The 14,421-nt window shown below is 33.6% G+C and overlaps 1 protein-coding gene across 1 annotated transcript in view; it reads right to left on the bottom strand.

Annotated features, from left to right (window-relative positions):
* LOC134534171 (phosphatidylinositide phosphatase SAC2) overlaps positions 1–14,421 on the bottom strand; it is a 34,342-nt gene that overhangs the window by 7,009 nt on the left and 12,912 nt on the right. The window contains exons 10-14 of the mRNA XM_063372308.1: positions 4,590–4,648; positions 3,666–3,834; positions 2,476–2,547; positions 1,586–1,839; positions 791–1,021 (exon numbers count right to left, since the gene is read on the bottom strand). Of these exons, the coding sequence (XP_063228378.1) occupies positions 791–1,021; positions 1,586–1,839; positions 2,476–2,547; positions 3,666–3,834; positions 4,590–4,648 (785 nt within the window). The remainder of the gene's footprint in view (positions 1–790; positions 1,022–1,585; positions 1,840–2,475; positions 2,548–3,665; positions 3,835–4,589; positions 4,649–14,421) is intronic.

Here is a 14,421-nt window from a genome sequence, read left to right on the forward strand (position 1 = left end):
AGAGTACATAAGGTAATTTATCACAAAACATTATTAATAACTTTTACATTAACACCTTACCATATTTTTGAGAAAGCAATACATTGGGCAAACATTTAATGCTGCATACGTGACAAATATTAAAAAAAAAAACATGTTAAAAAAAAAACCTAAAGCAATGTATGAGCTTATGTGAAGTCACCTAAAGTAGCACATACCTAGTGCATCAAAACTAGTATCTACCTAAACCAGCACAGTAAATAAATACCTAAAGCAGCACATGTACCAAACCAGGGATGAAGGGTGGTTCTTAAAGTAGCGGAAGCAACATATTAATTGTGCATTTTATATTAAATATTTTTTTTTTTAAATATTTTAAAATATTAAATTTTTTATAATTCAAAATGATAATAAATATGTATGAATGTGCAAAAGTGTAAATTTAAAAAATGAAGCAAGCCTATAACATAACTTATATGTAATTCAAGTTTTTTTTTCATTAATTGTTTTGTTTATTACTTATATCTTATTTTAAGCTTATAAAATAATTAGGTTTCACAGAGATTTTTAGTTAATTCTATCGCTGTTGAAATTTAAAGATTATTTTTTTTTTTTTAGTTCATATAGCAATATAAGCGTGTTTTTTTTAATTTTTTTAAAAAATTTAATTTAATTTATAAAACGAGATGATTTAAAACACTGTGGTTGAACTCAGCCGACCCTGCTTGGCGACATGGAATATTCGCCCTCGTGCCAAACGCACACGGCAAGACACACGAGGTGAGCCGAGCTGCAGCGGAAGGCCGCTCACCCGCGACCCTGAGCGCCTGCAGCTGCGTCTCCGACACGTTGCGGGTCATGTGCGGGAGGGCCGTGATGTCGAGGTAGCTGCCCGAGCCGGTCAGCCGGTGGCCGGTGCTGCCCTCCGCCAGCAGGGCCGCGCTCTTCCGCCGGTCCAGCCGGCCCTGGGAGAAGGGCACCGGGGGCAGCCCCGCGATCTCCAGGGCCACCTGCAGGGCCTCGCAGATCGCCTTCAGCGACTCTGCAACGTCACCGGCGTCTCTCTTTCTCCGTTCAAACATACTTTTTAATGGAATGAAAATTTATTATTAATGTATCTGAAACATAAAATTTAGAAAAAAAAAAAAAATTGAAATAACAAGTTTGGAAAAATATTTTCCCGTCATTCAATTTTTATATCTAAGGAGTAATAATTGACATTTGCCATCTTGGTTTCAACCTTTTTTACGATAAATTTTTTGGTAAATTTTTAAAAAAAATTATCTTTTGAACTAATTTTATTAATGCCTTGTTATTAATAGTGACCAAATACTATAAATAGTTCCTCCTATTAAATAATAATTAGTGTTTAGCATTGAAATTTTTTTTTTCAACTGGATTACAACTGTAATAAAAGGTAGTTTCAACAGACAATTCATGGTCTTGAAAAATCAATTAACAGTAAAATTAAATATTTGAAAATTATTGTAATTTTAAGAAGGAATAGAAAATGATATTTTAAACGTTAACAGGCTGGGTAGTATGAATCTGACAACAGTAGCACTGCAAACAAAGCGAGGGTCGGACCATAGGCAGGGGCACCCACCTATCATCTCCTCGTCAGTCTTGATGGCCACGGCCAGGTTGTTGAAGAAGCGCAGGCCGGTGGAGCGGAACACGTGGTGGTAGCCGGCTCGGCCCGCCACCATGTACCGCAGCCGGACGCAGTGGTGCGCGGTGCGCGGCGACTGCTTGAACAGCGACACGGCCGGGCCGTCGGGCGTGCCGAACTCGATGTGCGTCAGGTCCTCGAGCAGCACACGCTGGTACTTGGTCACCTTGTCCAGCTCGTCGTCGTACCTGCGCAAGAGGGTCGTCGCGTCCGGCACGGCAACACAGACGACCGGGGACGAGAGCGCGGGACGAGAGCGCGGGGCCGGGAGTGCCGTCTCCTCCCGTGCTGCCGCCCTGGAACTCGTCGTGTTTAAGGGGCAGAGACAGGACCAGGAAGATACCACACTTGTTCCTAACATTTTCCAGGCTGTGAAAATATTGTATCGTTTCATTTTCAAAATTTGGCTTCACTGAAGCATAGTATAAAATTTACATGAATGCCTAAAGTCAAAAGTGACTGGCTCCTACAAATAGCTTCCCCTGTGAATCATTTTGTATACCTCAGTAAAAATATAAAATTAAATTTCACACAACTTTTCTAGGTATCTTCAGATATTTTTAAAAATAACTATTAGAGACTTTTTAACACTGCCCTACTCTTTCCGACAACCCACTAATTTTTTTTATGTTTACAGCAATTATATTTCCAGTTTCTTTGAAAAATTTTAATAAAATATATCATCTATACTAACCAATTTTGGTAATTGCATTAACAAAAATTATTAAACATCCACAAAAAATTTATTGAAAAAATATCAAAAAATTTTTAAATACAATTTTTATCTAATTTTATACCTACAATTTCTAATAGTATTTACTTACTTTGCAACATAGTAGGAATCTTTTGTCAAAATAAGAATTGCATCCATTTCTGTTTCATTTGGGTCACCAGAGCTAGAAAAAAAAAATTACCAAATACACTTAACACAAAATTAGCTGAAATGTTGTGAATTGTTGTACATCATTGTACATCTAAATTAGCTTGTTCAGAAAATCTAGCAGTTAAGTCACTCAGTGGATTAACCAACAGCATTTAAAATAACACTTCCAAAGCACAGACATAAAGACACAAAGGCTTTAAGATGTGTAACGACTTTTACATTAATATTTACTTAATCATAAACAATCACGAATATATAGATAAAATTGCTGACTTAAATGATTGCATTCATTTTTCTCTCTAGGAATGGTGACATAAATAAGTATTTCACATGCATGGCTATCAAATGAAATTCTTTAAAAAAAAAAAAAAAACAACCTTTTTTGTCAATAAAACTCTGTCTAAAAATTTGGGGCATTTGGGCATTGAAAGAATCTGAAAGCAAACAGTGGGCAAAGTGGTTCTATTTCCCCCCCCCCCCCATTTTTTTCTTCCATGAAATGGAATTATGCGTGATCTTTTGTCTATATCTATTTTCATAAGTTTCTTCAGGAATTCAACTACTGAAACACAATATATTCAGTTGACTAAAGAGCACTTCTTAATGACAACCACACATTCATAGAGTTGAAGTTGTAGATATCTTAGCATCTTGGCAAGTTTTAAGTGAAAAATATTATTTTAATATCTCACCAAGCTATTTCAAAAAGTCAATTAAATATATGTTTCTGTGTGGATTTAAAATGTACAGCAATATTATAAACCAAGGCTTGTTATAACATCGCATAAAAGTCATTTTGGGGTTTGTACCAGTTGAAAGCTCAATAATAAATTATGAGTCATTGGTGAAAAAATTAAAATAAAAACATTTATCTTGTGAACTCATTCCTCATACTTGATTAGTTGCCAGAGCATCATCAAACAAACTGTCTTATTTACAAAATTTAATTAATTAACTAATTTAAAGGCAAAAATAAAAATGTTAAAAATATAAATGAAATGTATTACAGTAAAAATACATTTATAAAATAAAAATAATTAAAATTGAAAATATATTCACTATGTACAAGGGCAACTACTGTAAGGGGGAAAGGCTTGCGGAACACGGAGGCTGCCTGGTCTGTGACCTCACACGGGATCGGCGTCAATGAGCCCCCACGCCCCCAGCACGATGTCCACGTCGCTGATCAGCATCTTCTTGCAGTCCTCGATGACCAGCTTCACGTGCTCCGCGGTGGCCGCACTGTCCTCCTCGTCCGCCCCCTTGTCCTGGACCAGCAAGTCCGCCGACACCGGGTTCCCTGCGGGAGCGCGGCACTTGCACGCCTCGCCCGACCGCCAGAGTCACGCTTACCTCAACACTTTTGGAATTAATTTGTTCACAAAGGGCCAAGACAAACATTCATTACTTTCAATACATTGATTATGCGTCCAAAATAACATACAAAATCATTACATTTCTTTGTGTTAAAGTCAAGTCTATTAAAATGTTTAACTTACTACAAAAATAATGACCTGGGACGGACCCAATAACCATTAACTTACACGTTAAGTCGAAAGTAATCCAACCGAGTTGTCTCACCAGGCAAACACATGTTCGAACCATTAACTGCAGGTACTAAAAATATTAATAAAAATATATATATTAATACACGTATGTATTTATACAAAATGTGGGCCAAAAGACAGCACTTATTCATCTTGGTGTTAGGCATATGAAATGGATCTGAGCTTAATGTCTCTTTGACATTGAGATAATTAGAGACAATGAAAGGTGATAAGTTGCTAATGGAACATTGAGACAAAATAAATGGGTGGGAGCACCTTGATAAAACCCACTGGCACGCAGCAACGTCCACCACGTTTCCTGTTTGCAAAAGATCTGGGTTTGCCCCAGACGATTGAACACCGATCGTCTTGGAGGAGGGGGTGGGAGGATAATGACCTGATCACTCAACCATACTAGCCGCGTCAATAAAGTAGAGGAAGATGTAAATGTACACAAGGCAGCATAGCCCTACTCAGAATTGCACCTAACTTGGGCAATACAACTCACCCAGCATCATATCAATGGTTGCCTGACGGTACGCATCCTTAAATCGGCTCAGGTAGTACCTGTGGACAGATTTCATGACGTACAGAAACACTAAACAGCTATCATCAATGTGCAAGATAAACAACCATAGAAATTTACAAACTCAAGAAATAATTTGGCATAAAATTCTTTGCACAATGGCAAAACATACAGTATACTATTTACTCTTAATTTCAGACACCATAAATTCTAAGATGCACTGCTCAAGTTCTATGCATTTAAGCAAAGACACATTTTATTTAAAGGGTAAATGCTAAGTTTTTGGTACGTCAGTTCTCTTCAATAGTTAATTCACCCCAAAGACAGCTTCAATATTAAAGGAGAAGAGGTTTTACTTGACATGTTACAGAGCATGTTATGTAGTTGGGGAAATGGAGGACTTCATCGGTTGCAAGAAACATATCGTTTTTCAGCTTGAAAAATATCACAAAAAAGTTGGGTCTTAAAATAGAGTACAGGACCAACCTAACGGTTACGTGGAAAATTTTTTAAAACATATATTACTATAACCGTTGGATTGTAGACTTTGAAATTCACGCCGAAGAGGGGCGTACACCCGGGGTGTGGGGTGTTTGTGGCAGTACGAGACTAGGCTGAGACACGTGTTGGAGCCTCGTTTCAGAACCAGTGGTTACTTAACCCATTCAATCCATTTGTCTCAATGATACATGATGTTTATCAAACCTTACGTGTGTGGGTTAACGTGGAAATCATATCTTATGATTATGATGTAAATTAATTTTGTTTTACTTTTATTAATTATTATGAAATACTTATACATTATTATTATAAATACAGCATGACAATATCGCACAAAAAATATTTTAGTTACGATAAAAAATAAACTAGGTACATCTATGGAATCAACAAAGTGTGACAGAAAAAGTTAAGTGGATAATCAAGCTTTACCCCTTGCTAAGTAAGGCTGTGTGAGATTTTTTGCTCATGCTCAGCTGAGACTTTTTAACAGTAAGTTGCAAACGAAACAGTAACGCTGAACTTTTTAAATTTGTAAACTAAGTAAAATAAATTTAGGTACTGATAGGGCATGGTGGTGCAATTGTCTAACAAACTACTTTCCACTGGGTGCAACCCCTAGATTATTTCCAGACGGGATGTTGGTACAGCTGCCACATTTTCATAGAACTACCTCCTCCTCATCCCAACAAAAACTTCCCTCATCTTTCTAGCATCACACATTCCTTCAGCTGTCCAGAACAGCAGGTCTGACCTCCGAGTGGTGCAACCAATTCTATCGCGTGTATACTTTATCACATCCTCATTGGGTTGCAACCTTGCAACAAAGGATTTTTAATTTAAAAAAAAAACAAGGTATTAAACAGGATTTTTATTTTCAACAAAAAAAGGTATTTAACCTTCATAGAATGAATCTTGTACGTGATACAAGTGCAGTGTTTTAGTCAATCAGCTGGCACTCATGCTGTATGCCATACATTTGCACGGACTGCGTATAATGGCAGACTTTTCCATGATGTATTTTAATATAAACAACAAAAAAGAATAGATAACAAACACTATAAATATAAATAAATTTATTGGAATATAAATTAATTTATTGGAATTTAAAAAAAGATAAAAATTTGTTGAAAATATAATTCAGGTACATTATCTACTGAATAGTTTGCAGTCTTGAAAAATGTAACGGGGCATCAATAATGTAAATTGTATCAATATATTATATTAATCAGGTATAACTCTATATATAACCACTGAAAATTCTTGCGATGTAAATGTAAACGTGTGAAGGAGCCCGCCTAGCGGGGGTGCATTTGTGTTAGCGAGGCGAGATGATAAGTGTGATGCTTGCTTGTGCTTCAACCCGCTAAGCACATACATCAACCATGAAATTTGAGCGCCAACCATAACATTATATTGTGGAGAAATGAAAATAAATGTGAATGTAGTCCCTCGAGAGATTTCAAGAATCTGCACTGAGCATTTCACATCTTAATATCACTCAGAAAACATACGTTTTAGCCATTTTCATATTCATAAACATAGTTAAAAAAAATACGGAAAAGGGACTACTAAGCTGGCCTTAGCGTATAACATGATTTTTTGTAAACAGAGACCACTCTGATATCTTCAGCAGTTTTCAAATCACGTGATTTCTTCTGGATCTCTGCAACCTGTACGTGTGTTTAGATAGGTGGGAGGTGTTAGGTGTATGTTTTTCATTCTTATCCAGAATAAAATGAATATACTTGCCTCGTTGCTGGTTGGAGCCCTGCTAACTTGATTTATGCTCCTATTGCAATTTTTGCCACACTGTCAAGTAACTTAAAAACTTCATTGTCTCATCTTCTTTTAACGGGAGATATACATAACTACAAAGAAGTTCTGTAATTTCCTGTAATTTTTTTTATTGGGCTTATAAATTCCTCCAAGTTTATGCTACGTAACCAATATTATAGTTCGTATGGAATTGTCTAATCCAGAAAAAAGGTACAAAGGTGACTTTGGGATCTAGCTTGAGTTATATGCATAATTCTATATTTTTAATTCAGGTAATAAGTTTTTTCTTACTACAGTAGGCCATAAAAATATTTCAAACTTTCACAACAACGGTCTCAAGTCTGTCGAACAAAATAAGTTGTTCAAGGTATATGATGGGAACAATAGTGTTTTTCTTAAAAATAAAAGTTTAACCACATTTATGGTGGACTTCAGCAAGCGGGTTTAAATTGTTTATTATGTCTTATGTAAATGGAATTAGCAATTAATTTTTGTGGTAAGTGAATGAATGAACTGTGGCGTAATTTCTCATCTACATCAGTCAAATGAGACATCAGAGAAATGAGAATGAAGCAATGACGGAAGTACACTGGTTGGGGAGACGGGAGGTAGGGAAAATTTACCGGCATAGCAACTCTGCCACGTTTACCTACTTCCAAAAAATCTGAACATTGAACCAGTATCACCTTGGTAGGATTTCACAGTAATCATACAGCAAGATGATGAAAAATGTGCAGCGATAAATGGCAAAATTACAGGTATCAGGACCGATTAGCAAAATTCAGTACATGAACCTCTTTGGTGCAGTAAAAAAGGTAGACATTTATGTTGCAGATTAATGCAAAAAAGGATTCAAGTGACCTGAGTCCAAGAATTTTAGCGGCCTCCAACCACTAGGCCACCAACTCCTTGCTTGCAAATTGAGTGATCTCATCACATAAATATTGCATACAATAAAGGTAATCTTATCCAACGAGAATCCATCCCTTGATATGCACCTTAATAACAAGTTTTTCTTTGCTAGTCATTTGGGCATAAATTATTCAGTATATTCATAACTTTGATGGCGGCAAGTGGAAGTTATAATCCAACAGTTTTCCAAATGTGATATGTATACAATCTACCAAGAACAGTGTCAGACAATCAATGGCTAGCATAGCTTGTCAAGTGTCCCACCAAACTAATGCTGGAATAACAAAAGCGACAGTATGACACTTAGAACGCGATATATTTAAACATGGTGTTCTCACCCGTGTGATTAACCAAAATTAACTATTAAATATAAAGTGTTTATATATATATATATATATATATATATATATATATATATATATATATATATATATATATATATATATATATATATATATATATATATATAATTGCCATAACAAACATTTGACAGCCATCAGCACCTGCCGGATTGTTTAATCAAAATTTAGGGAAATTAATTTTGATTATAACATTAATCAGGGGAAAAAAAAACCACAATTTAGTAAACAAAAATTTAATAATAATCACAGTAATAATAATAATAATCAAAAATTAATAGCATTACCAATGCACCAGTTCAGCCATACTTTGGGGGGAAAAAAAAAAGACGTTCAGTTTAGTAACGTCACGCCTGAGATGCAATGGCAATAGAAAATGTTTCTAATCGGGAAATCTTTCACATCTGCCGTTTATGTCGCTCTGACATCCAGATGTGTCTAACCTGATTGGTTGATAAAAGTGTGTTCATCACATCCATTGAGCTACTGAAATCCCAGCGTAACAGGAAATCACCACTCATATGCTGAAATAATTAAAATAAAGCAAGATTTAATATTCTTGCTAAATTCTGATTTGTAAATGGTGTAAAATATTTAAATGCCTTTGATAAGAGCTGTGATGTTACTGATGTAATAACTAGCTGCTTTCACAAACCAAACCGCAGAAAGTTAAGAGGGGAAAATAGCATTTGGTGGAAGGAGGGGGTTGGTTGTTGATACTGAAAGGACTATAAGAAATAAAAAATTGACCCACTTAGTTTTAAATTTTTGTAACTGATCCTTACCATTTTAAGTCACCCTTGGACTAGAAGAACAATTTACAGGGAAGAAAGGTGCTCAGAAAGGTTTCCACATATTCACTCAGCATATTAGTCGAACTTTTTATTTGATTATTCTGTATTTTAAGTATAAAAAGTAGCTGAAACTTATTAAAAGTAGGTATGCTTATTCTTAAGCATGTGCATCTCTCGACAGTGTTGAAATTATGTATTTTCAACTTGTGCAGCCGCTATCCCAGCACTAATCCAAAATGCATGTTAATATGATTCAGATGAAAGGAATGTTAAACTTTATCACTATGACCAAAAGTATTAATTCCATTGACCCAAAGTATGCTACGAGATGAATTTGCAGCTTGCTCTGTGGCACGCTCCTAGTGTTGATCTGCAGCTTCAAACACTTCTCGTTACATGGTAATAATACTATGTATCCTCATTCTTTCTGCTGTTCAGATGCAGAAAAATAAATGCAACACAGTAAAACTTCTGTTTGATTTTCGTATTTAACTCTAGTCTATAATGAGATTGTTGGAGATGGACAAACATAACAGAAGTCAGGGAAAATAGGGACGGACACAGACATGGCCTACAACAAGGAAGAAAGACATTAATTTTTATGCCATTATTTCTGATTCAATCCTTTCACTTTATTTTGCACTAATTAGAACTAAACTGAAATATTGCTTCATCAACTGGAATAACCTAAAGGCTACTGATAGTAATACATTTCAAAGTATTAAGAATAAAACAATTAAAGTTATTAATTCAAAGAATTTTTCAAATCCATTGTAGAACTCAATTAGATGCTAACTTTATTCAAAAATGTTACAATCCCAAAATCATATGCAATTAAATACTTGACAATAATGGTTTAAGTTTCCCTCAATTTAATAGTCTATTGCAATCTTCCTTGAGTACAGACCATAAAAAATTGACCTAATTTATAGATTAGTCACAAACTTTAATAAACAAAACATGCAATTTATCCAAGCAGCCTATTAATTATGCTTTATTGGTATCAGTTATTCTGTTTTTGTTTTACTCTGTACCTACTTTTTGGTTGTGATTTCTGTAAATATTTAGTTATTTAAATTTTTTTGGTGTAACTAATTAATGTATTTGTCTATGTGTTTTGACTTTTGTCTCTTTTGTGTTGTCTTTTTGTATTGGTTGTGACTTTGTAAATTTGTTGTGCTTGCTCTTTGAGTCTCGTACTCTAGGTAGGTATTTTACAAATTAAATAAATAAATAAATAAACACCGCATTCGCCTGGAGAACAGGCAGGGTTCCCACACTTTTACGTAAGACTATTACCCTGAGTTTTTCCTGTCCAATATTACATTTTCCCCTTCTCATCACTCAATATTGCCAGACAACATAAATTTATTAAACTTAAGTACTTTTACCATAAAATATTTTTCCAGACAATATAATGTTTGTGCTGTAATAATTTTCATCAATGCCACACAAACAATGCTGTCAGTCTGTAATTTAAAATCACAATACATATTTATTAAAACATAGAAAGAATTTTTTTTTCTTGATGTTACCACATGAATGATAAACTGACATTTGATTGTGCTTCAAATCGTTAAATCAGTACACAGTTCATTCATTAATCATTTGACATACGTTTCCATAATAATGAAATCAGGTTTTTCACTTTTCGTCAATACATGAATTTGTGATTAAAATACAGGCTGCTTTTTTTAAGACATTAAGGTAACATACAAGTATTAAAAATCACCAATTCAGTTTGGTAAATATAATTTCTGCCAATTTCCCAGTGTTTCGCAAGATTTGAAGAACCTTTTTGATTCCTTGTTTTCAGATTTTTCCTGTGTGTGGGAACCCTAACAGAAATTATTATACATGGACTGGGTATTTTAACCTCAGTAACACTTACGGCTCTAGCACAAGATCATATTTAATTAACTTTTAATTGTGTTTTCAAAACCAATCTGTTCACAAGTATTCAAACTTAAAAGTGACTGAAAATTCACAGCCTTGGGTTTTGCCAATGCCATCTGGCACTGAAATGAACCACTGGATGTTGAATCACAAAACAATACATGATTAAACAAGAGAGTAAAACTATGTTTTCCAAAATATACTGTCATATTTTGATTTTAAAAAAAAGTTGGCTCATTATTGGATCAATAATTTTTGCACATGTCTATTTCCTAAGTGGGAGGGTATGAATAAAAACATTCTTGTTATAAAAATGAACATACAACCAACATTTATGGGAGTACAAATCAGCTTTATTGGATTTTCATCAGTAAATAATAAGTTTATTAATGTGAAGCACAAAAATGTAAAGTTTAATGGCTATAGTATTTTGAAAAAATTAAATTTTGAAGTCATTTTACTATATATCTCTCATACAAATTCTCTCAACATGCACTACAGTAGGCAAAAGTATTTTAAACAATGAACCAAACCTTTCAAAGTAAAATTAAACAGAATGAAATAGTTTTTAGCAGGATTAATTTCACTATGATACATAACTGCTGCAGTAATATTTCATTAAACATGCTTGAAAAAAATATCTTAGCAACAAAAAAAGTTAAGTAATTAGTTGTTCCCAATGTTAACTTCAATACTTCTAGGAATTCTTTCATTTAAAACACAAGAATTAATCCACTTACAGACTGCTGTACATATGTAGAAAAATCAATATATAAACTGTAGAAACAACAATATACAAAACTTTTAGACCTCTGTAGTTAAATTTGTTTTGAGTTTTCCAACTCACCATATTTTGTTTTAATTAAACAGATCACTTTTCAAGAGCAAAGATTTCATTCACGCACATATGTAATCACATATTACTTTGTTTCTGAAATATAGTGATAGAGTTATTTCAACACTTCAAATAAATGTAAAAACCAACTTGCCAAACACAACATACTAATTTAATAAATCCTAAAAATAACTATATACAACCAAATTATATAATGCCATCAAAGCTGATTATATTTATTACTGATCAAGTACAAAAATTTTTAACACTAACACAATATTCTAAATTAATCTATAAGTCGCTCAAGCAATAACACATCAATACTATTACTATTGACTTTAAATAGAAAAAAATCTACAATTAGCCACGTTTAAAGTTAGACATGTGCAAAAAATCTTCAATTAAAAAATATATATTTCAGAATAATATGTAAGGTATTAGTTGACAAAATACAAGTAATGGGTAGCACGTTCTAGGATTTTTTTAGAAAATTTAATTATAGGTTTTAATTACTGGAGAGCTGATTTCAGCCAATTAAACACCAGTAATTTTCAAGTCACTGAAAAGACTCACATTTAAGGCATTTTCTAGGCAACTGGGATGGTAAACCACTTTGGAAGACATCAACCCCAATGTGGTCAGCTGGGACTGAACCCATTACTTCCCTCGGGAATTACAAACATTACTCTATGATTAAACATACTTACCACTATCATTTAAGTCAGAGAGATCTTCAAATAGTAGGAAACTGAGCAGTATTAAATAATTTTTTAAGTAACTAGGAATTGAGAAAACACAAATTGCTGCCAGATACAGCAAACATTCTGTAAAATATTAATTTTTGGAAAAGAAAAAAATTTGTTATTTTTTTCACACCACTATAGTGCAGAAAAGTTTTCTTATATAATAGGAATAAAAATTGACCAATTGAATATTTTTGTAAATTTATATGTTGCTAAAATTCTATGATAACATGCCATATATTTATGTTTATTTAATGGTTCGATGATGTTATATAGATTAAAACTTCATTAATATTTCAATGTTGTTTCAATTTATTTATCTTTATTGAACCATAAAATAAACATTACAAAGTATGAAATGTAGTATGAAATGTTGATTGTAGAATTTTAAGTAATAATAATATACACAACAAAATTTGGACTCTATTTATAAAAACTTTTGGTTATTAGATGTCACCCAATTGCTAATTTTATTATGTTATTTTTGTTATAGGAGGCAATTTGTTCTCTATGTAGCAGTCTGAAAAAATCTGAACTTTTTTCAACACACCCTAATAAATATTCAAACTGTACCAAGTATGTCTCAAAAAATGATGCACCAGTGTTAGTAACACTTAACATACATGAACCACTGCTAATACAGTAACCTTTCAATATCTCAGACTAACTCGGGCGAGATGGTGCCAAAGTAGTTGAAATTGTTTGTGATGTAAGGGAGGGAAGTAACCATTTGTTACACATAAGAAACAGGAAGGCCAACACTTTCACACGGTTGAGGAAGGTCGATATTGGCTACTGTATTGAGTTTGAGCAGTCAGGTTGGATACGTGTTAGAGCCTGGTACCTCCAAAGAAGCAAAGAGAGGAAACAATGTGGGGAGACTGTATTTTCCATCGGAACATCTCCACTAGCACACATAGCCCACAACGTCCGTCAGCATGCGGTATTCTGAATCTTGCACTCTCGAGTTACTGCAGGACAACAAATAATAGATGAAGACCTTTCTATGTTGTGGAACACCGGGCCAAGTCAAAATTATCTAAATTTCAGAGAGGCTAAAGAAAGTCTATTTTGTAAGATCAAAACTCTAACTTATAAATCTGTATATTATTTTTAAAAAAACCCAATTTAATAAAATCAGATTCTTAAATTTTAAAATATTATGAACTTTCTTGGCTGCTCCTGGAAATTGGTAATAATTGAATAAAAACCATTTTTCTTAACACATTTTTTTTAAAAATATAATTACTTAAAATTTTATAAGCAAAAAAAAATTGATCTAAAGTAGTAAAAAAAAGTAATCATTTAGTAACATTCATTGCATAGAAGAATTGAGCCCTTCCTGATACCTACCTTCCATTTACAAATCATACCAGCAAAAAATGAATAAAATTTAACTTCATACTTTCAAACCAAGTATACAACCATTTCTTAAGCTCAGTAGAATAAACTTCACAAAGCTTGTTTGCAATAAATAATAATTAATTGTTTCTTTACTGCTCAATTTTGTACGCCCACCTAAAGTTCAACATATTAAAGTCTGAGATACTGAGAGTTCACTGTATACTAAAAAAAAATTAGTTACCATTAACTATGCATTTATAGATTTTAAAAAGTTATATTTTATGGTTAGCATGATAACAGATTTCAAATGAGCATTTTAAAAAGTGCTCAGTGAATACAGTTGAAAAGTTGAAGCTCGAATGGAAACATTATACATTATACTGGGGCTCTGGCAGGAAACTGTAAAAATTTATCATTCTGCTTAGATAAATTTTTTTGCTGACATAAAATAAACTGCCCAAATTCAAATACTATGAAAGCTTTTCTCGCAGATATTTTGTGGTTCTGTTCTACCCCCAGTCTTATGTAAATGAATCCACTTGTAAGATTCATCTAAGCAGAGATAAGCACATCCCATACACAAGCGCAAGAAAATAAATAGTCCATATCAAAACACACCTTGTTATATAGTACAGTACCGAAGCAAGGTTTAAT

This window comes from Bacillus rossius, chromosome 7 (assembly GCF_032445375.1).
Source record: "Bacillus rossius redtenbacheri isolate Brsri chromosome 7, Brsri_v3, whole genome shotgun sequence".
Classification (NCBI taxonomy): domain Eukaryota; kingdom Metazoa; phylum Arthropoda; class Insecta; order Phasmatodea; family Bacillidae; genus Bacillus; species Bacillus rossius.